Raw genomic sequence first — 16,298 nt, 5'->3', positions numbered from 1 at the left:
AGCAGAGAGGTTGGTCAAAGTTGGCATTTTTTAACTTCAAAAAGAAAGGCCAAATGGGCCTGAAAGGTTTAAGAAGAGTCTCTCGTTGTGCTAGAAGCTTCACCTGGATTAACCAAAACACACTCCAGACTTGTAGCGTAATCACCAACACACGAAGCGTCTCACATCGCAACACGTGTCAGTTTTCACACGTGGGATATTCTCATTGGTTGTATCTCTGAATCTTATTCCACCTCAGTATTATTTCTCTTCTCAGTAATTTAATATATAAATGAACTCTTGTCTCCATTTGTATACTTTTTCCAGAACCTGACGGAGGAAAATAAAATAAAAAACTTTTGAATCTGCAAATCGATTTCCGCCGGAGAATGCGATCGGAGCTCGGAAACTGGTCATTCTCTTATACCTTCTTCACTCTCTCAAATCGCTAATTCTTTCTCCAACTTTGTTTGATTTCACACTTACCTGCCTCGATTGCTTCGAGTATCGGAATTTTCTAAGTTTGTTTTGCTGAGAACATTTGCTTAGTCTTGACGTTCTCGTCTTCGATTCCATGTGCTTTTTTAGTAATTTGACTCTGTTGTGATTATGCTTAGCTTTCTTAGAGGTGATATAAATCGGTGTTTTATGTCTCATCGGCCGTGATCGATTTGAATTTTGAAATCTAATCCGCATTGTGCTTTTTTTGTTGGATTTATTCTGTTTCTAGGGTTTTTGAATTCTCTAATGCGGCTGTTTCTTTAATCTTTCAGAGGAAGTGCAGGTCTCTCTACTCTCTCGGTGTTTTAGTTAACGATCGGAATATGGGGAAGATGTTTAGTTGTTTAGTGGTGTTCTTGTCATTGATCTCTTTAGTCCCCGTTCCATCGGAATCCGCTGTTTCCAGTGTAGATCTAGGTTCGGAATGGGTTAAAGTTGCCGTAGTTAATCTGAAGCGAGGACAGAGTCCAATCTCTGTAGCCATTAACGAGATGTCAAAGAGGAAATCACCAGGTCTAGTGGCGTTTCAATCTGGAGACAGGTTACTAGGCGAGGAAGCTGCGGGTATAACGGCTCGTTATCCGAATAAAGTTTATTCACAGCTGAGGGATATGGTGGGAAAGCCTTTCAAACATGTGAAGGATTTCATCGATTCTGTCTACTTGCCGTTTGATATTGTTGAAGATTCTAGAGGTGCAGTTGGTATTAAGATCGATGACGGTTCGACTGTTTACTCAGTTGAGGAGTTGTTGGCTATGATCTTGGGTTATGCCTCAAATCTAGCTGAGTTCCATGCTAAGATCCCAGTGAAGGATATGGTTGTTTGTGTTCCACCTTACTTTGGTCAGGCTGAGAGACGTGGTTTGATCCAGGCTTCTCAGTTGGCTGGGGTTAATGTCCTCTCTCTGGTTAATGAGCATTCAGGTGCCGCTTTGCAGTATGGGATTGATAAGGATTTCTCTAACGGGTCGAGACATGTCATATTTTATGACATGGGTTCAAGTAGTACTTACGCAGCCCTTGTCTATTACTCTGCTTACAGTGAGAAGGAATATGGCAAGACTGTTTCTGTCAACCAATTTCAGGTTAATAATGCTCTTCTTTTAAATTAGGAGGCTTTATTTTCTTCCAGATATATTGTATTTTGTGGGTTCTTTATTTTTTGCTTCTTGGAAACATGTGTGACTTAAAGCTCAGCCTACTCATTCTTATTCTTTTGGTCTGCTCTCAGTTGGAGTGGTTTTCATTATGGGTCATAATTTATTAATGTTTATGTAGGTCAAGGATGTTAGATGGGACTCGGGACTAGGAGGACAGAGTATGGAGATGCGTTTGGTAGAGCACTTTGCAGATGAGTTTAATAAACAGCTCGGTAATGGCGTTGATGTGAGGAAGTTCCCCAAAGCAATGGCTAAATTGAAAAAGCAAGTTAAACGTACAAAGGAAATCTTGAGTGCAAACACTGCGGCTCCAATATCTGTTGAATCTCTTCATGATGATCGTGACTTCAGGTATAACTACAATCTATCAAGGATTCACTATTTTCCCAGCTCACCAAACTTTGGCTGCAAAAATATTATAATAGATTCACATGCTCAAATTTTTATCATGATTATTTTGATGTGCGGGATATTCTAACCACTAACCTACTTATGTTTATTCAGGAGCACAATTTCCCGTGAGAAGTTTGAGGAACTATGTAAAGATCTGTGGGAGAGATCTCTTACACCTTTAAAAGATGTGCTCAAGCATTCAGGTTTGAAGATCGATGATATATCTGCAGTGGAGCTGATAGGAGGAGCTACTAGAGTTCCCAAGCTACAGGTAGTTTTTCATGCTCTCAAAGCCAATCAGTGGATTTTCGTTTCTTTTTTTTCCAAATGAAGTTAAGATCTAATTTTTAATTACAGAGCACAATCCAAGAATTTATTGGGAAACAACAGTTAGACAAACATCTGGATGCTGATGAGGCTATTGTCCTCGGCGCAGCACTACATGCTGCTAACTTGAGCGATGGAATTAAATTGCAACGTAGGCTAGGTATAGTTGATGGTTCCCCTTATGGTTTTCTAGTTGAGTTGGAAGGCCCTAATGTTAAGAAAGATGAGAACACAAAGCAGCAACTCGTACCACGTATGAAAAAGCTACCCAGCAAGGTACTACTGCATCACATTCGGAACCTATTTAAGCGTAGAAAATGTTTCTATCTTGTAGTAATTTTGTATACCTGATTCTCTGACAGATGTTCAGATCGTTTGTCCTTGACAAAGATTTTGATGTGTCACTTTCTTATGAGTCCGAGGATATTTTACCCCCAGGAACCACCTCCCCTGTGTTTGCGCAGTATTCTGTCTCTGGTTTGGCAGATACATCTGAGAAGTAAGAGCTAAAATTTTGTTCTCTTATTGTTCTGTTATTCTTTCCGTTTGGATAGAAATATGTTTTATTCAATATAAGCTGATGAATGTAAGTTCATTGATTGAAACAGATATTCTTCTCGGAATCTATCAGCACCTATCAAGGCAAATTTGCATTTCTCTCTAAGTAGAAGTGGGATTCTAAGTCTAGATCGAGGAGATGCTGTAATTGAAATCACAGAATGGGTAGAAGTTCCTAAGAAGAACGTGACCATTGATAGTAACACAACCACAGCAACAGGCAATGCCACTGATGAGAATTCACAAGACAATAAAGAGGACCTACAAACCGATGCTGGAAACAGCACTGCTTCAAATACAACAGCAGAAGTTGACCTGGGCACAGAAAAAAAGCTGAAAAAGCGGACATTCAGGATTCCTCTAAAGGTGGTATTCTGGCTTTACTGTATCCAAGATTTTTTTGATTAGTGTCAGTACCACTAACCAATTTTGTTTGGATATGACTTGTAGGTAGTAGAGAAAACTGTTGGACCTGGAGCACCTTTTACGACAGAGTCTCTTGCCGAAGCTAAGATAAAATTAGAAGCCTTGGACAAGAAAGATAGGGAAAGAAGAAGAACGGCTGAGTTAAAAAATAACCTTGAATCTTATATATATGCTACCAAAGAGAAGGTGTGTGCTTTATATGGATCACTATCTCGGCTACTTCTTTCATGGTTCTTTTGTTGCTATAGTTATACATTGTTGTTAGTTGGTATTCTTCTGAAACACAAAGCTTTGGTTTCATTCTTCTACAGCTAGAAACACCCGAGTTTGAAAAGATATCCACCCAAGAAGAGCGGAAGGCGTTTGTTGAGAAGCTTGATGAGGCATGTATCAATTTTATTTTGAACTAATCTTTAGTTCCAGTGGTGAGTGTAATCGTTTGACACTGAGGATTTTCGTGTGTGTTTTAGGTGCAAGATTGGCTTTACATGGACGGCGAGGATGCTAATGCCACAGAGTTTCAGGACCGGCTTGACTCACTAAAAGCCATTGGCAATCCCATATCTTTCAGGTATGATCCCTGCTTGTTTTATTGAACAGGAGCTTCCTGAAAATGTTCTTACAAACCATTTGCTATATATTTGTACAGATCAGAGGAGCTTACAGCACGACCAGTAGCAGTTGAATACGCTCGGAAATACGAAAACGAACTGAAAGAGGTACATTGACATAACATGGTTTTTGTAGTTTTCTCATTATAAATAAACAAACCGCTGAGTTTCAATCACTGCAGACTACAAAAGAGTGGGAGAAGAACAAAACTTGGCTTCCAAAAGAAAAAATCAACGAGGTGTGTTTTGCTCTTCTTATTAGTGAAAACACACAAACCTTGCTTTAAAAATTCTGGTGAGCTCAATGCTAAATTGCGTGTTTCGATTCAGGTCTCAAAGGAAGCAGAGAAAGTAAAAAGCTGGCTGGATAAGAATGTGGCTGAGCAGGAAAAGTGAGTTTTGCTTCTCTTTCTTCCTTTACGGTCTTTAAATTACAATTTTTACACATAGAGAGAGAGTAACATCAAACTTGTCCCAGGACTGCTTTGTGGAGCAAACCGGTGTTCACGTCCACGGAAGTGTACTCCAAAGTATTTACTCTGCAAGACAAGGTAAGAAAAGAGACTGGTAAAAACAAAAGTAAAAGGTCAGTAGTTTGAGCAAAAAGGGTTTGACATTTGGATATAATTTGAATTATAGGTGACAAAGGTGAATAAGATCCCAAAGCCAAAGCCAAAGATAGAGAAAGCAACCAAGAAGGAGAACACAACAACGAAGGAGGAGGAGCAATCAAAATCCTCAGATTCCAATTCTTCGTCCGATGAAGCTGCCAAAGACGAGCTTTGATTAACATATATAATAATAAATAGAGTTTTCATTAAAGCTAAATTTTGTGTTTTAAGATGGCAAATAGGATTAAAGTTAGGCAGCTGAGATGAGCCAAAAGGATTTTGTTCCTTTTTTCTCCTCAACTTCTTCACATTACATCATATTCTGTGTTTTTGTTTTCATTATATCAAGTTTTGGTCTCTTTTTATTTTTCTTCCTTTAATTAAAATCTTCAATACAGTGATTTAACATCAGTCAGTCCTTCATGTCTAAAAAGGCATTTAAACATTATTATAGATTGCTACACCCACTTTACCTATACTAGCAACTGTATGGAACATAGTTAGACGGACTAGATGTCAAAGACTTCGGTAAAAGATGAACAAAATATAGGCAACATATCCATTATAAGGTCGGAGTACCTTCAAGTGTGTGTGCTATCACTTTTGATTATTCGGTTTTTCTTTTTTTCGTTTTTTTAGTAGTAGAGCCATTGTCATTGTCACTGGAAACAGTGAAGAGAAATGTATAGGAAAAATACATTATAACAACAAGGCCCCAATCATGAGATTGTATTTTAGGTATAGCTGAGTCAGGTCGCTCTATATAGCCGTAAATCCTAGACGATTGATTGCAGTGTGTTTTAAACATGATGCGACGTGATAGCCTTGGCATAACTAGATAGCACATGAGATGTATTTTTTACCCACGTAAGGTGAGCATGCTTGACATACTCTCGAGGCACTATAATGCATTTAGTGTCATGTCAGCCCCATGTGGACATATATATACTATGGACTGTAAGAACATTTTGAGTTGATAAGAAATCTCGGTGTTCAAGTTGATGTCCGTCGGAATTTTCCAGGAAGATGGACCAATAGTGTGGCCGGCCTCTACAAACTTTTTGTAGATTAGAGCTATATGGGGCTATATGGGTCACGTCACGTCGCATATTAATCGTCCTAGATAAACAAAACAAAAAAAACTTATTAATGCAATTATGCAAACACCAATTTTTTGTTAATGTATACATTATGCAAACATCATTTTAGTTAATATTTTAGGTGGAGAGGAGACAAAAATGAAAAAAACTTAGTTGGGGGAAGATATAGATAGATATAAATACGTACTAATAATAGAAAGCGTCGGTGTGGAAGGTGATGATTAAAAAACGCGTGAGAGAGATAGATCGAAGAAGAAGAAGAAAGAAAGGACACGTCTTATTATATAAAGTTGGGTTTTTTAAACTTAGTCATTAACAAGATCATGACACGTATCAAATATACTGATAAAATATTGATATATATTAACAATTATTAGTTTTCCAAAAAACTAATTAAAATAATAGTATTAAATTTACATAAAATTTACATGTTTATTATATCTTAAAAAAAAATCCTAAATCAATAAGGAAAATTAACAAACTAATATATTTTTCATTGTACGCTAATTATATTATATGTGTTTTCTTAATTAGATTTTGACATGTATAAACAAAAAAAGAATTCATTAAACATGTATATTATTATTAATTAATAAATAGGGAATAACAAATCTAAAAAGAATAATATAAGTTATGTCAAAAGAATTATTATTTTTGAAACGTAATAGGACAACTAACTAAGAAAATAACATTATCTCTACTTAAATTTACATGTTTATATTGAAAGCTTTGATCTTTGATTTTTTTTTTTTTGATATAATTTTGCTTATCTATTGTGGGTCTTTGATTTGTGCAGGTTTTTCAATGTAAGCTATCATATGCAATGATATGGAATCAAAGTATATAAAGCCTGCTAAATTAATCGAAGATGGAGACACTGATGGAGGTTCCAAAAGTTATTCTACAGTTAGTAGCGTTATAAGTTCGAAGATTAGTCGATGGTTGATGTTTCTGGTCAAAATCTAGAGTTTTCTCTTATGGATAATGTCAATGATTCTGGTACTGAAACAAAAGCTACTTGATAGAATAATTGCGAAGCGATTTTGAAATTTGAGAATTTAGAACGGTAAACCGTTTTAAAATTGGTTTCAAATCGGATTTATGTAGATTTTTATTGGATTTGGTTCGTAAACCGTTTAAACTCAGGTATATAGAGAAATATATGAGAACTTCTGAGAAGAGAGGAAAGGCAGCCCGAAGCAGGTGGAAATTGTCAAGGATATTAGAGAAAGCCGGCCAATCTTCAGGAGATTGAATCATCGTAACTAATTCGACACTGTCCGTCTCAAAATGCTGACAAACAACTCCATTAGCGAGGAGACACTCCATTGCCCAAAGTAGAGCCTCCAATTCTGCATGAAGCGGGAAAGGGTTTCGACGAAGACATCTAGCACCCAACAACAAAATCTGATATTCGCCAACTCCACATCACCAATCTGATCTGACATATGTCATGTTTTGGATTGTTTATGAAGTTTTTATTTTGTATGTCTGAATTATTTAAGACTTATATACCATCATGATTATAATTTTCAAATTTTTTATTTTTATTATGTTATATTACCTTCTTTTTTTTTGAACAAATATTATGTTATATTACCTTTCTTTCAATTTCTCAATAAAAAACTTTTATTGGATTGGTCATAAAATCATTGTACTCGAGTTAATAATGTTCATCCAAAATATCTTTGGAGTAAAAAAAATTCATGGTTAAAAAAATTATGTCACAAAACAATTTTAGTAACTATAAGAACTATAATTATGCCAAAATGAAAGTAAAGTGATATAAAATTTGTTTAATTTGTTTAAAAGACATTTTAGGTGGTGATAAAGAGCATACTTTAACAATAAAATAATTTTGGGTGTAAGAGCATATTTTTAATAGTAAAACATACAATAAAATTGTACATGTTTATTAATTATATGTTGTTTTGATGAAATCTTTGCATGTAAAATATTTGGTAATAAGTTGTGAAATGTTCTTGAAAATTTACAATAATAATATTTGTAATGATAAGTATTTGGTAAAAGTTTTGGTGGAGTATAATTTAGCTTTAGATTATTGTAATAATTGTTATAATATATTTAAAATATAAAAATAAAAATAAGTGTTTGAAGGTAAATACAAATATGATTTTTTTCTCTAACTAAAATTATTAATATATTTACTTTAGAAAATATTTTTTTTATATATTTTAAAAAAATTGTTTAGAATTTAAGATTTTTTTTTTTAACAATTTTAAAATCCGCATATCGTGCGGACGCTTATCTAGTAACATAATAAACACATTGACATCAGGTGGAGGATGTCGTTGAAGCGCCTCTCGTACACTTGACACTACAGCTCACGTACACCCAATTCATTATCCCATTTCAATCCAAACATATATAGTTATTATACAATTTATACTATAATAAGTTTTATTTTCACATCTTAAGAACCAATATTAAATTAAAACATAACTTTCCTTACAAATTAAATCTTTAAAGTCCAAAATGTATCCCATTTTTAAAAATAGTAATTAAGCAAAAACATATATTGTACTTATAACCCAACAAATTCTAAATTTAGTGGCATTTTAAACATTTTCAACACGGATATCTTGAATTAAACATCTCTAGGCTAATTACTTAATACCCTACGTTTTTACTCAACCCGTACAATATTTCCGAAATTTATCAACTAGATTCTGATTAATATATCATTCCGCTGTAGTAAACTTAACAATGCAAAAAACAAAAACAACAACATCTCTAGTTTATTTAGATATACACTAACTAAACTTGAACCAAAACTTGATCTACTCAAGCAATAATCATATATGTTATAGACATTACGGTAAATTTCAGAGAATATTTCTGAATTAGTTTTCAGCTGTTTTCTTATTATAGTAGAATTTTGAGCAAATAAATCTTTTCGCCAGAGCTTCGTCAACTCCAAAATCATTCGTATTCTCATCCTAAAAAGCTGAAAGAGAAAATATAATTATATTTTGGTATGTAGAGTGTGGTGGGACTTTGCAAATTCAATTAAAACTTCCAATCAATAAGGTTTCGTCCGCACCGCCATAATGTAAAAGTGAAAATGACATTGCACCAAACTAAACAATTAATTCCCCCTAACTCATGCATAAGATTTTGATCCTCTAATAACACCTTTTTTGTCTTTTTTCCCCTCTCTTTGGTACGGCCGGTTACTTTCCTCAAGGACAATAAAACCTAACCAAAACTAAAATTTGCTATTCTTTACAAAAGAATTTAAAATGATATATATGAAAGGTTATTTTAGTAATTGATCATGCCAAAACGTTGGGACTGTATGGATCTTTTCATACGTAATTTTGATTCTACGAGTAAAAACTATCTCAAACTTTTGTAAGAACAATTACCGTTTTCACAAACTAGATCTATTATTGTAACGTTAATTAATCACTTAGCTTATTGACTATTTAAATAAGTTGGCTAAGAAAATAGAAACTGTGATAGGACCAGTCAACAGTATCTCATAGCATTATTGAAGTTTGGTTAGCTTTCATTAAATAAAAAGAATATCTATGCAGGTTATTATCTTCCAATCCCTAAGTGCAATGACTTAACTTGTTTGGAGTTTGCTTTAACAAAAACAAAAACATAATTAAACTCGTTTGGAATTGGACGAGCTAAAGATGAAATATATAGAAAGTTACTATATGAAGTCATAAATATTGCCAAAATTAAATAATTAACTTTACGAAACATGACCACAAATAAAAAATGGTACGTAACGTATAAGAAAACGGATATGCACCAATTGATTTGATAGTAGTCTCCTTTCGATCGACAGCTATGTTCTAATACAGGTCAAAAACAATACTATACGGATGTGAACCATTCCCAAAAATAAACGTAATTTGATGAGAGATATGAACAACAGGCTTCCACTCGTTTTCTGAATTATATGAAGCCATAATCATTAAGGATCAACCAACAAAATCATGACCACAATACGAAAGTCTTTAAAGTTACTGTTCTGCTGAATTAACTAAAGTAAAACAATGGGTGTGTGTAGGATGGTTACAATCGATGATGATTAATGAGTTATCGTACGAATTGATTCTGTCAACTATATATGAAAATATGAAACGTTAATTTCAACATAAAAGTTAATGCAAGTTTGAAAGATTGGTGATATGATTATTCTAAAGTAACTTTTCATCATAAGTACTCTTTTGATAAGATGATTTATGACCATAATAAAGTTAATCTACGTCAACTACATTATTGTCACTATTTGATATCAATCAATTCGTTGTATACAATAGTATCCAATATATGCTTCCATGTGCAAGTCTTATCGATGTGATTGAATTCAATTATGATATAATCTTTTTGTAACCCTCGTTTTATATGTGTTTCCCTAAAACGGGCTTCTTCGCAAATCAATACATTTCATAATTAGTGATTTGATATATAAATATATTTTAGAATTTTCTTTTGTTTCTTATAACCAACTCATGGTGATTGGTGAAAGGCTCACAAATCACAATGTAAGGGACCAGAATAATTCGAGTTTCATTCTAGTGTTGGTTTCAATACCAATAGGCCAGTACTCTAAATAGTTTTTAATGAGAAAATACGTACTTAGTTATGTGACTTATGTCACACCCTCAAGATTAATTTGAAATATGGCCCGCGATCTTGTAATTACTAAGAAAAAAATAGTCCATCAAATTGAAATAGGGACAAGAACCACGTGTTGCATTAAAACATGCCTTGTCAAAGATGTTCACTTTGACTCTTTTTAGTCTTAGCCATCTCTTTCTTCTATATATAAAAATCACAACCATGGTGTGTGTGTCAGTGTGTGCATATATATATTTTTATAAGATATCCTGCACATACACATAATAGTAAAAGAGATTTTATACAGTACGCTCAAGTGATCGAATATTTGATTCTTGTCACAAAACATAGATCTGATCTTTTTAATGGAGCATGACCGTACGTTAAACTTCATAGCATACGGACTACAAGAAGTAGCTGAGGAAGAAGAAATCGAAGAGTTAGAAGGCGATGACGACGAGAGCATGACGTTGTCGTCGCTGCCGGAAAACGAGACGTCAGAGTGTTCGTTGTCTCCGGCGACGTCGTATCCTCCGATCCCTCATCAGCCTAAAACTCCCAGAGAGCCTATGGAGTTTCTATGCAGATCATGGAGCATGTCTACTTCTGAGATCTCTCTAGCTTTATCATCTCAGAAATCTAATAAACATATCAACAAAAACCCTAATATTTCTAAGTTGGACGCCGCCTTCCCTTTGCCGGCTCCGGCACCACCACCACCGCCTCCGCCGCTACAAGTAAGCCGTCTCTTACTTTTCCATCTTCTATATACAGTACATTTTAATTCGTATGGTTGATAGATAACTTGATATGATTTATGTTACGAGATGATGCAATAAGGTGTTTTAATTTATGGGCCAATAATATGTTAGTCGGCCCAATATTATATAAGACCAATATATTTTAAAAAGCCCATAATATTTTAAATTGTTTTCTTCGACCGACGGGAAAGGTAGCGAGTGTGGTTAACGCGCGGAGGACGGGAACGATCGGTAAATGGTTCCACCACCGAGAAATTGTCGGCGGGAAGGGCCCCGCCGTAAGGAAGAGAGATAAAGCTCGCGTGGAGAATGCGCATCTTCATTCCGCCGTTTCGATTGCGTCTCTGGCGACGGCCATCGCCGCCGTGACCGCTTCGTGCAACCATGACGGCTTCACTGAATCAAAGACGATGAGTTCAGCGCTGGCCTCGGCTTCGGAGCTGTTGGCTTCTCACTGCCTCGAACTGGCGGAGATCTCCGGCGCCTCTCACGATCGCGTCGTTTCTGCAGTCCGGTCCGCCGTAGATGTTCGTGGACCTGGTGATTTGTTGACTCTAACTGCTGCAGCTGCTACTGGTAAAATTCATCCTTGACCTTGATCAGATCTTTCTCTTGAATGCTACAGTGGGAAATAAATTTGAGTTGATCATTCGATTTGGTGACATGATAAGATTTATGTTTAATCGCGTTTTTGATATTTGTAGCATTGAGAGGAGAAGCAGCTCTAAGGGCAAGACTACCAAAGGAAGCCAAGAACAACGCAGCTATAAGCCCTTGTGAAAGAGCTTTACCAGAAACTCATGATTGTTCTTCTGAGCTCGATTGCGCTAGCACTACCGATGAACATATAATTGCACAGGGGATTGAAGAATCAAAACTAGATTGTGATGGAGAGCTAATGCAGTGCACACGAAACGGTAATATTTTTCAGCAGGAGAGCTTCTTCTTTGTTACTTCGTTTGCTTTGATTGCTTTTGATTTCAAGAAAGTTTTTATTTGACCTTTGTAATGTGAACAACAAAGAGCTGACACTTATGGACCTTTTCAGGAGCTTTGCGGTGGAAGCATATAAAAGTGTACATCAACAAGAGATCTCAGGTTAAAAAGCGAAAACTCAATCAAAGCAAACGAAGTTTTATGGTTGTCAAATTCTAGAGTTGACATTTCCACTCGTTTTCTCTTGCAGGTTGTTGTAGAAATCAAAACCAAACACGTTCGAGGAGCGTTCTCCATGAAAAGCAAAGGTGGTTAGCTAAACTATTATCACCTTCAGATATCTCTTCTTTCTTTCAATGGTCGTGGTGTTCATTTGTATGAGGCGAGTAGTCTTGGGACTTTGTCCAACGCTTTAGCTAATCCAATGGTTACATCACTACAGGTATTGTAAATGATGTATGCGAGATAGTGTCGGGCCTGCAAAATGGAAAAGAAACAGAAAACGCAGAAGAAGAGCTCTATTTCGGAATCAGTACTGGGAAAGGTCTAACAAAGTTCAAGTGCAAGAGCAAGGCTGATAAGCAGACGTGGGTGGATAGCATCCGCAATCTTCTTCATCGAGTAACTGCTGTTGAGGTTACCAACACTTCTCTTGAAACTACAAACATTGCCAATACCACATAAGTCATGTCTTGTTTTAAAGCGTTGGGGTTATTTTCATTACAAGCCAATGATATGTATTGTTTTTAGCACGTATACATATCTGTAAGTATATGTAATGTTTTCTTTCATCTTCAGCTGCTTTTATTTCTGTCAGTTGTAAACATTTTTTTCTGGAAATAATGAAGAAGATTATAATAAGGCCTAATGAATCTCACCAGAAGAATGTCCAGGTGTTTCCCCACGGCACCCGTGAAAATCCTGACATCTTCCCCGGTGAGTTTCTCTGTCACTGTTGAATTCTTGATTTTCCCTTTTCTTTATCAGTTGTCTATAGTCGCCAGTAAATACTCGAAATAACTCAGAATCATGCGTTTATAAGATGGAAAGGAACAGTAGTTAGTAAATGATAAACAAACTGACGTCGACTAAAAGTATCTTTCAGAGAGAATGAATGAAAAAGTAGTATCACAATTGTTTCAACTTCGTTCAGAAACAGTAAAGAGAAATGACCAAGTTTGGTTGTTACCTCTTTGCTTTCTTGCTAGTATCAACCTTCGATGTCCGGGTTTTCTTGTTAGTATCAACCTTCGACGTCGAGGCTCTTTCGCTGCTTCTCTGTGATTTCTTTGGCCGACTGTCTTCGATGTCTTTAAGCTTGTAGTAATGAGGAGCTATTTCAATTAGCCACTCGGGTTTCATCTCGGTTGTATGCCTCATATATTCCTTGGTAGTAAGCACTAGTTCATGATACACCAACCACTTGCTAGGTGATGCCCCAAATAAGCCCGAGTTAGGATGTACATAAACTGTCTGAGGTTCTTTCACTCTTCTGTACGATCCATTCTTTTGTAACTTTGCAGAATGCGGGAAGAATCCGGCCAAGATGGCTTTCTTTATTGCGTCTAAATCATTCGGGTTGGAAGTAAGTTCTATTCCAATCTTGTTTAGAAGTCCAAGTAGCTGGTCACGTATATCTCTAGCTCTTTTCATACTCTTGCTCTGAATGAAGTTCTCGTAGCACCATTGAGTCGAGTAGTTTGTTTCCTTCCAGGAATTGTAAACCCTTAACAAAGCAATGTGGTCGCCAACATTCTCTGTATCTACATAGAAGTTCATCCGAGCATTGTCGGCGAGAAGTTGCTGGTTCTTTGGTCGATAAAAGACTGAGTTCCCTACAGACAACATGGCGGCTATCGTGATTATCTCTTTCGAGCACTTGTACTTTTCAGAACCAACAATCATCTTTGATAGCATCGGATCAACTGGAAACTCCACCATTCTTTCTCCTACCTTAGTAATCTCACCCTTTCCATCCAAAGCACCCAGAGCATAGAGCAACTCGAAAGCCTTCAAAAGAGCGGTCTCTGGTGGAGGATCCATGAAATCAAAATTTAACACATCATGAATACCAAGACTCTTCAAAGTAAGCACAACACTTGCAAGGTTAGCCCTTTGGATTTCTGGTATTGTGGTGGGCTCCAAATTCTTGACGTCGTACAACCGGAAACATTTCCCAGGACCAGTTCTTCCGGACCGACCAGCTCGTTGCTCTGCAGAGGCCTTGGAAATAGGACTTACAAGAAGTGACTCCATTCCAGTTCTCGGGTTGTATGAGTTGATCTTACAATATCCCGGATCAATGACGTACCTAATCCCTTCAATGGTTAACGATGTTTCTGCAATATTCGTTGCCAGGACAACTTTCCTCGACCCTTTAGGAGCTGGTTCAAACACTTTTGCCTGCAGTTCGGTCGGGAGATTTGAGTAGATAGGACAGATAATGATCTCAGAGTTCTTTGTACCCAAATCCATCATCCTTCGCTTCAAATTTGTTTCTGCTCTTTCAATCTCTTCTTGACCGGTGAGGAAAACTAAAACGTCTCCAATCGGCTCAGTCTGATGGATCTGAAACACAGTACGTATCACTGTCTCCAAGTAGTCAGCGTCAGGCCATCTTCTGTATNGTAAGCACAACACTTGCAAGGTTAGCCCTTTGGATTTCTGGTATTGTGGTGGGCTCCAGATCCTTGACGTTGTACAACCGGAAACATTTCCCAGGACCAGTTCTTCCGGACCGACCAGCTCGTTGCTCTGCAGAGGCCTTGGAAATAGGACTTACAAGAAGTGACTCCATTCCAGTTCTCGGGTTGTATGAGTTGATCTTACAATATCCCGGATCAATGACGTACCTAATCCCTTCAATGGTTAACGATGTTTCTGCAATATTCGTTGCCAGGACAACTTTCCTCGACCCTTTAGGAGCTGGTTCAAACACTTTTGCCTGCAGTTCGGTCGGGAGATTTGAGTAGATAGGACAGATAATGATCTCAGAGTTCTTTGTACCCAAATCCATCATCCTTCGCTTCAAATTTGTTTCTGCTCTTTCAATCTCTTCTTGACCGGTGAGGAAAACTAAAACGTCTCCAATCGGCTCAGTCTGATGGATCTGAAACACAGTACGTATCACTGTCTCCAAGTAGTCAGCGTCAGGCCATCTTCTGTATAGCTTTTCAACTGGATATCTTCTTCCTGGGATTAGGTAAATCCTAGCCGAATCAAAGTATTCAGAGAACTTTTTAGCTTCAAGCGTTGCACTTGAGATGATTAACCTCAGATCAGGCCTAACCTTTGCTACATCCTTGACTAACGCAAACAAAATATCAGTGGACAGCGTTCTTTCATGCGCCTCATCAATTATGATGACACTATAGCTATCAAGTTTCGGTTCTGTGAGCAGCTCTCGCAACAGCATCCCATCAGTCATGTACTTGATAACCGTTTTATCCGAAGTACAGTCTTCGAATCTAATGGAATAGCCAACCTCATGTCCCAGTTTAACACCAACCTCTTGAGCCACTCGGGAAGCAACGCTCATAGCAGCAACTCTCCTAGGCTGAGTACAACCGATCTTTCCACGCTTTGTGTAACCAGCTTCTTGAAGATACTGCGGTATCTGCGTAGTCTTGCCCGATCCTGTTTCACCAACAATCACAAGAACCTGGTTTTTGGCAATGAGTTTCAGCAGTTCATCACGGTACCCATGAATCGGAAGAAACTCCCTCTCTTCCCGAGCCTTCTCCGCAACTGTTTTCGAGTTACAACCTCTTTGTCTCCCAGTTTCCACCTCACTAGAAGATTCCTCAACCAAACCTGTTAAATCATCAAACACAAACTCATACCCATCAACAACTTGCTGCTTATCCTTTGCACCAAACCTCACTCTCGCCTTCTGAGCCTGATGATCCTCCCAAGCTTCTTGCTCCGTAACACCTCTCCCACTCTTCCTCTCACTATAACGCTGCTCAACCACAGCAAATCTCTTCTTCTGATCAATACACCCTTCACGATCATAAGCATCTGGAATCCTATACCCTTCAACATCATCGTCATTATCCTCTGTTTTCTTCAGCAATTCGTACAACTCTTTCTTAAACCTAAAGTCAATTAGTTCTCTCTCAGTAAGCTTCACACCATGATTCAACATAATCTCGTCTTCGATATCATCCCTTAACTCCTCCACCTTCTTCTTCTCTCGATCCTTGAGATACTTTCGTCTCCTGACCTTCCTCAAGATCTCAATCTCATAGCTACTCAAAACCTTGCCCCCAAAACTCAGTTTCGCTTTCTTCTCCTCGCCATTAGGATCATCATCTTCTTCTTCAGATTTTCT

General features: G+C 37.1%; 3 protein-coding genes across 3 annotated transcripts in view; 2 read left to right on the top strand and 1 right to left on the bottom strand.

Annotated features, from left to right (window-relative positions):
• On the top strand, positions 270-4,933 carry LOC104723438 (heat shock 70 kDa protein 17). The gene is made up of 15 exons (XM_010441818.2): positions 270-391; positions 753-1,565; positions 1,759-1,991; positions 2,145-2,304; positions 2,391-2,636; positions 2,723-2,859; positions 2,969-3,284; positions 3,369-3,530; positions 3,656-3,727; positions 3,815-3,915; positions 3,994-4,063; positions 4,138-4,194; positions 4,286-4,347; positions 4,434-4,506; positions 4,595-4,933. The coding sequence occupies exons 2-15, from the start codon at positions 804-806 to the stop codon at positions 4,739-4,741; spliced, it is 2,598 nt and encodes an 865-aa protein (XP_010440120.1). The 5' UTR covers positions 270-391; positions 753-803; the 3' UTR covers positions 4,742-4,933.
• On the top strand, positions 10,496-12,833 carry LOC104723437 (VAN3-binding protein-like). Its single transcript, XM_010441817.2, has 6 exons — positions 10,496-11,005; positions 11,221-11,605; positions 11,734-11,946; positions 12,078-12,127; positions 12,216-12,273; positions 12,408-12,833. Exons 1-6 carry the CDS (start codon positions 10,634-10,636, stop codon positions 12,647-12,649), a joined length of 1,320 nt encoding a protein of 439 aa, XP_010440119.1. The 5' UTR covers positions 10,496-10,633; the 3' UTR covers positions 12,650-12,833.
• The window catches only part of LOC104723436 (probable pre-mRNA-splicing factor ATP-dependent RNA helicase DEAH8), a 5,730-nt gene continuing 2,394 nt past the window's right edge, over positions 12,963-16,298 (bottom strand). The window contains exons 2-3 of the mRNA XM_019232955.1: positions 14,818-16,279; positions 12,963-14,276 (exon numbers count right to left, since the gene is read on the bottom strand). Coding sequence (XP_019088500.1) covers positions 13,151-14,276; positions 14,818-16,279 — 2,588 coding nt within the window. The 3' untranslated portion in view covers positions 12,963-13,150. The remainder of the gene's footprint in view (positions 14,277-14,817; positions 16,280-16,298) is intronic.

The sequence above is a fragment of the Camelina sativa genome, chromosome 11 (assembly GCF_000633955.1).
Source record: "Camelina sativa cultivar DH55 chromosome 11, Cs, whole genome shotgun sequence".
In the NCBI taxonomy this organism is placed as follows: Eukaryota; Viridiplantae; Streptophyta; class Magnoliopsida; order Brassicales; family Brassicaceae; genus Camelina; species Camelina sativa.
Note: the sequence above shows the minus strand (reverse complement) of the source record. Positions and strands in the feature narration are given on the sequence as shown.

Coding starts and splice junctions, on each gene's coding strand:
- LOC104723438 (XM_010441818.2), top strand. CDS start 804: ATGGGGAAGATGTTTAGTTGTTTAGTGGTGTTCTTGTCATTGATCTCT. Junction 3,728..3,814: donor TTGTTGAGAAGCTTGATGAG/GCATGTATCAAT, acceptor TGTGTGTTTTAG/GTGCAAGATTGGCTTTACAT. Junction 4,507..4,594: donor TATTTACTCTGCAAGACAAG/GTAAGAAAAGAG, acceptor TTTGAATTATAG/GTGACAAAGGTGAATAAGAT.
- LOC104723437 (XM_010441817.2), top strand. CDS start 10,634: ATGGAGCATGACCGTACGTTAAACTTCATAGCATACGGACTACAAGAA. Junction 11,006..11,220: donor CACCGCCTCCGCCGCTACAA/GTAAGCCGTCTC, acceptor CCGACGGGAAAG/GTAGCGAGTGTGGTTAACGC. Junction 11,947..12,077: donor AATGCAGTGCACACGAAACG/GTAATATTTTTC, acceptor GGACCTTTTCAG/GAGCTTTGCGGTGGAAGCAT.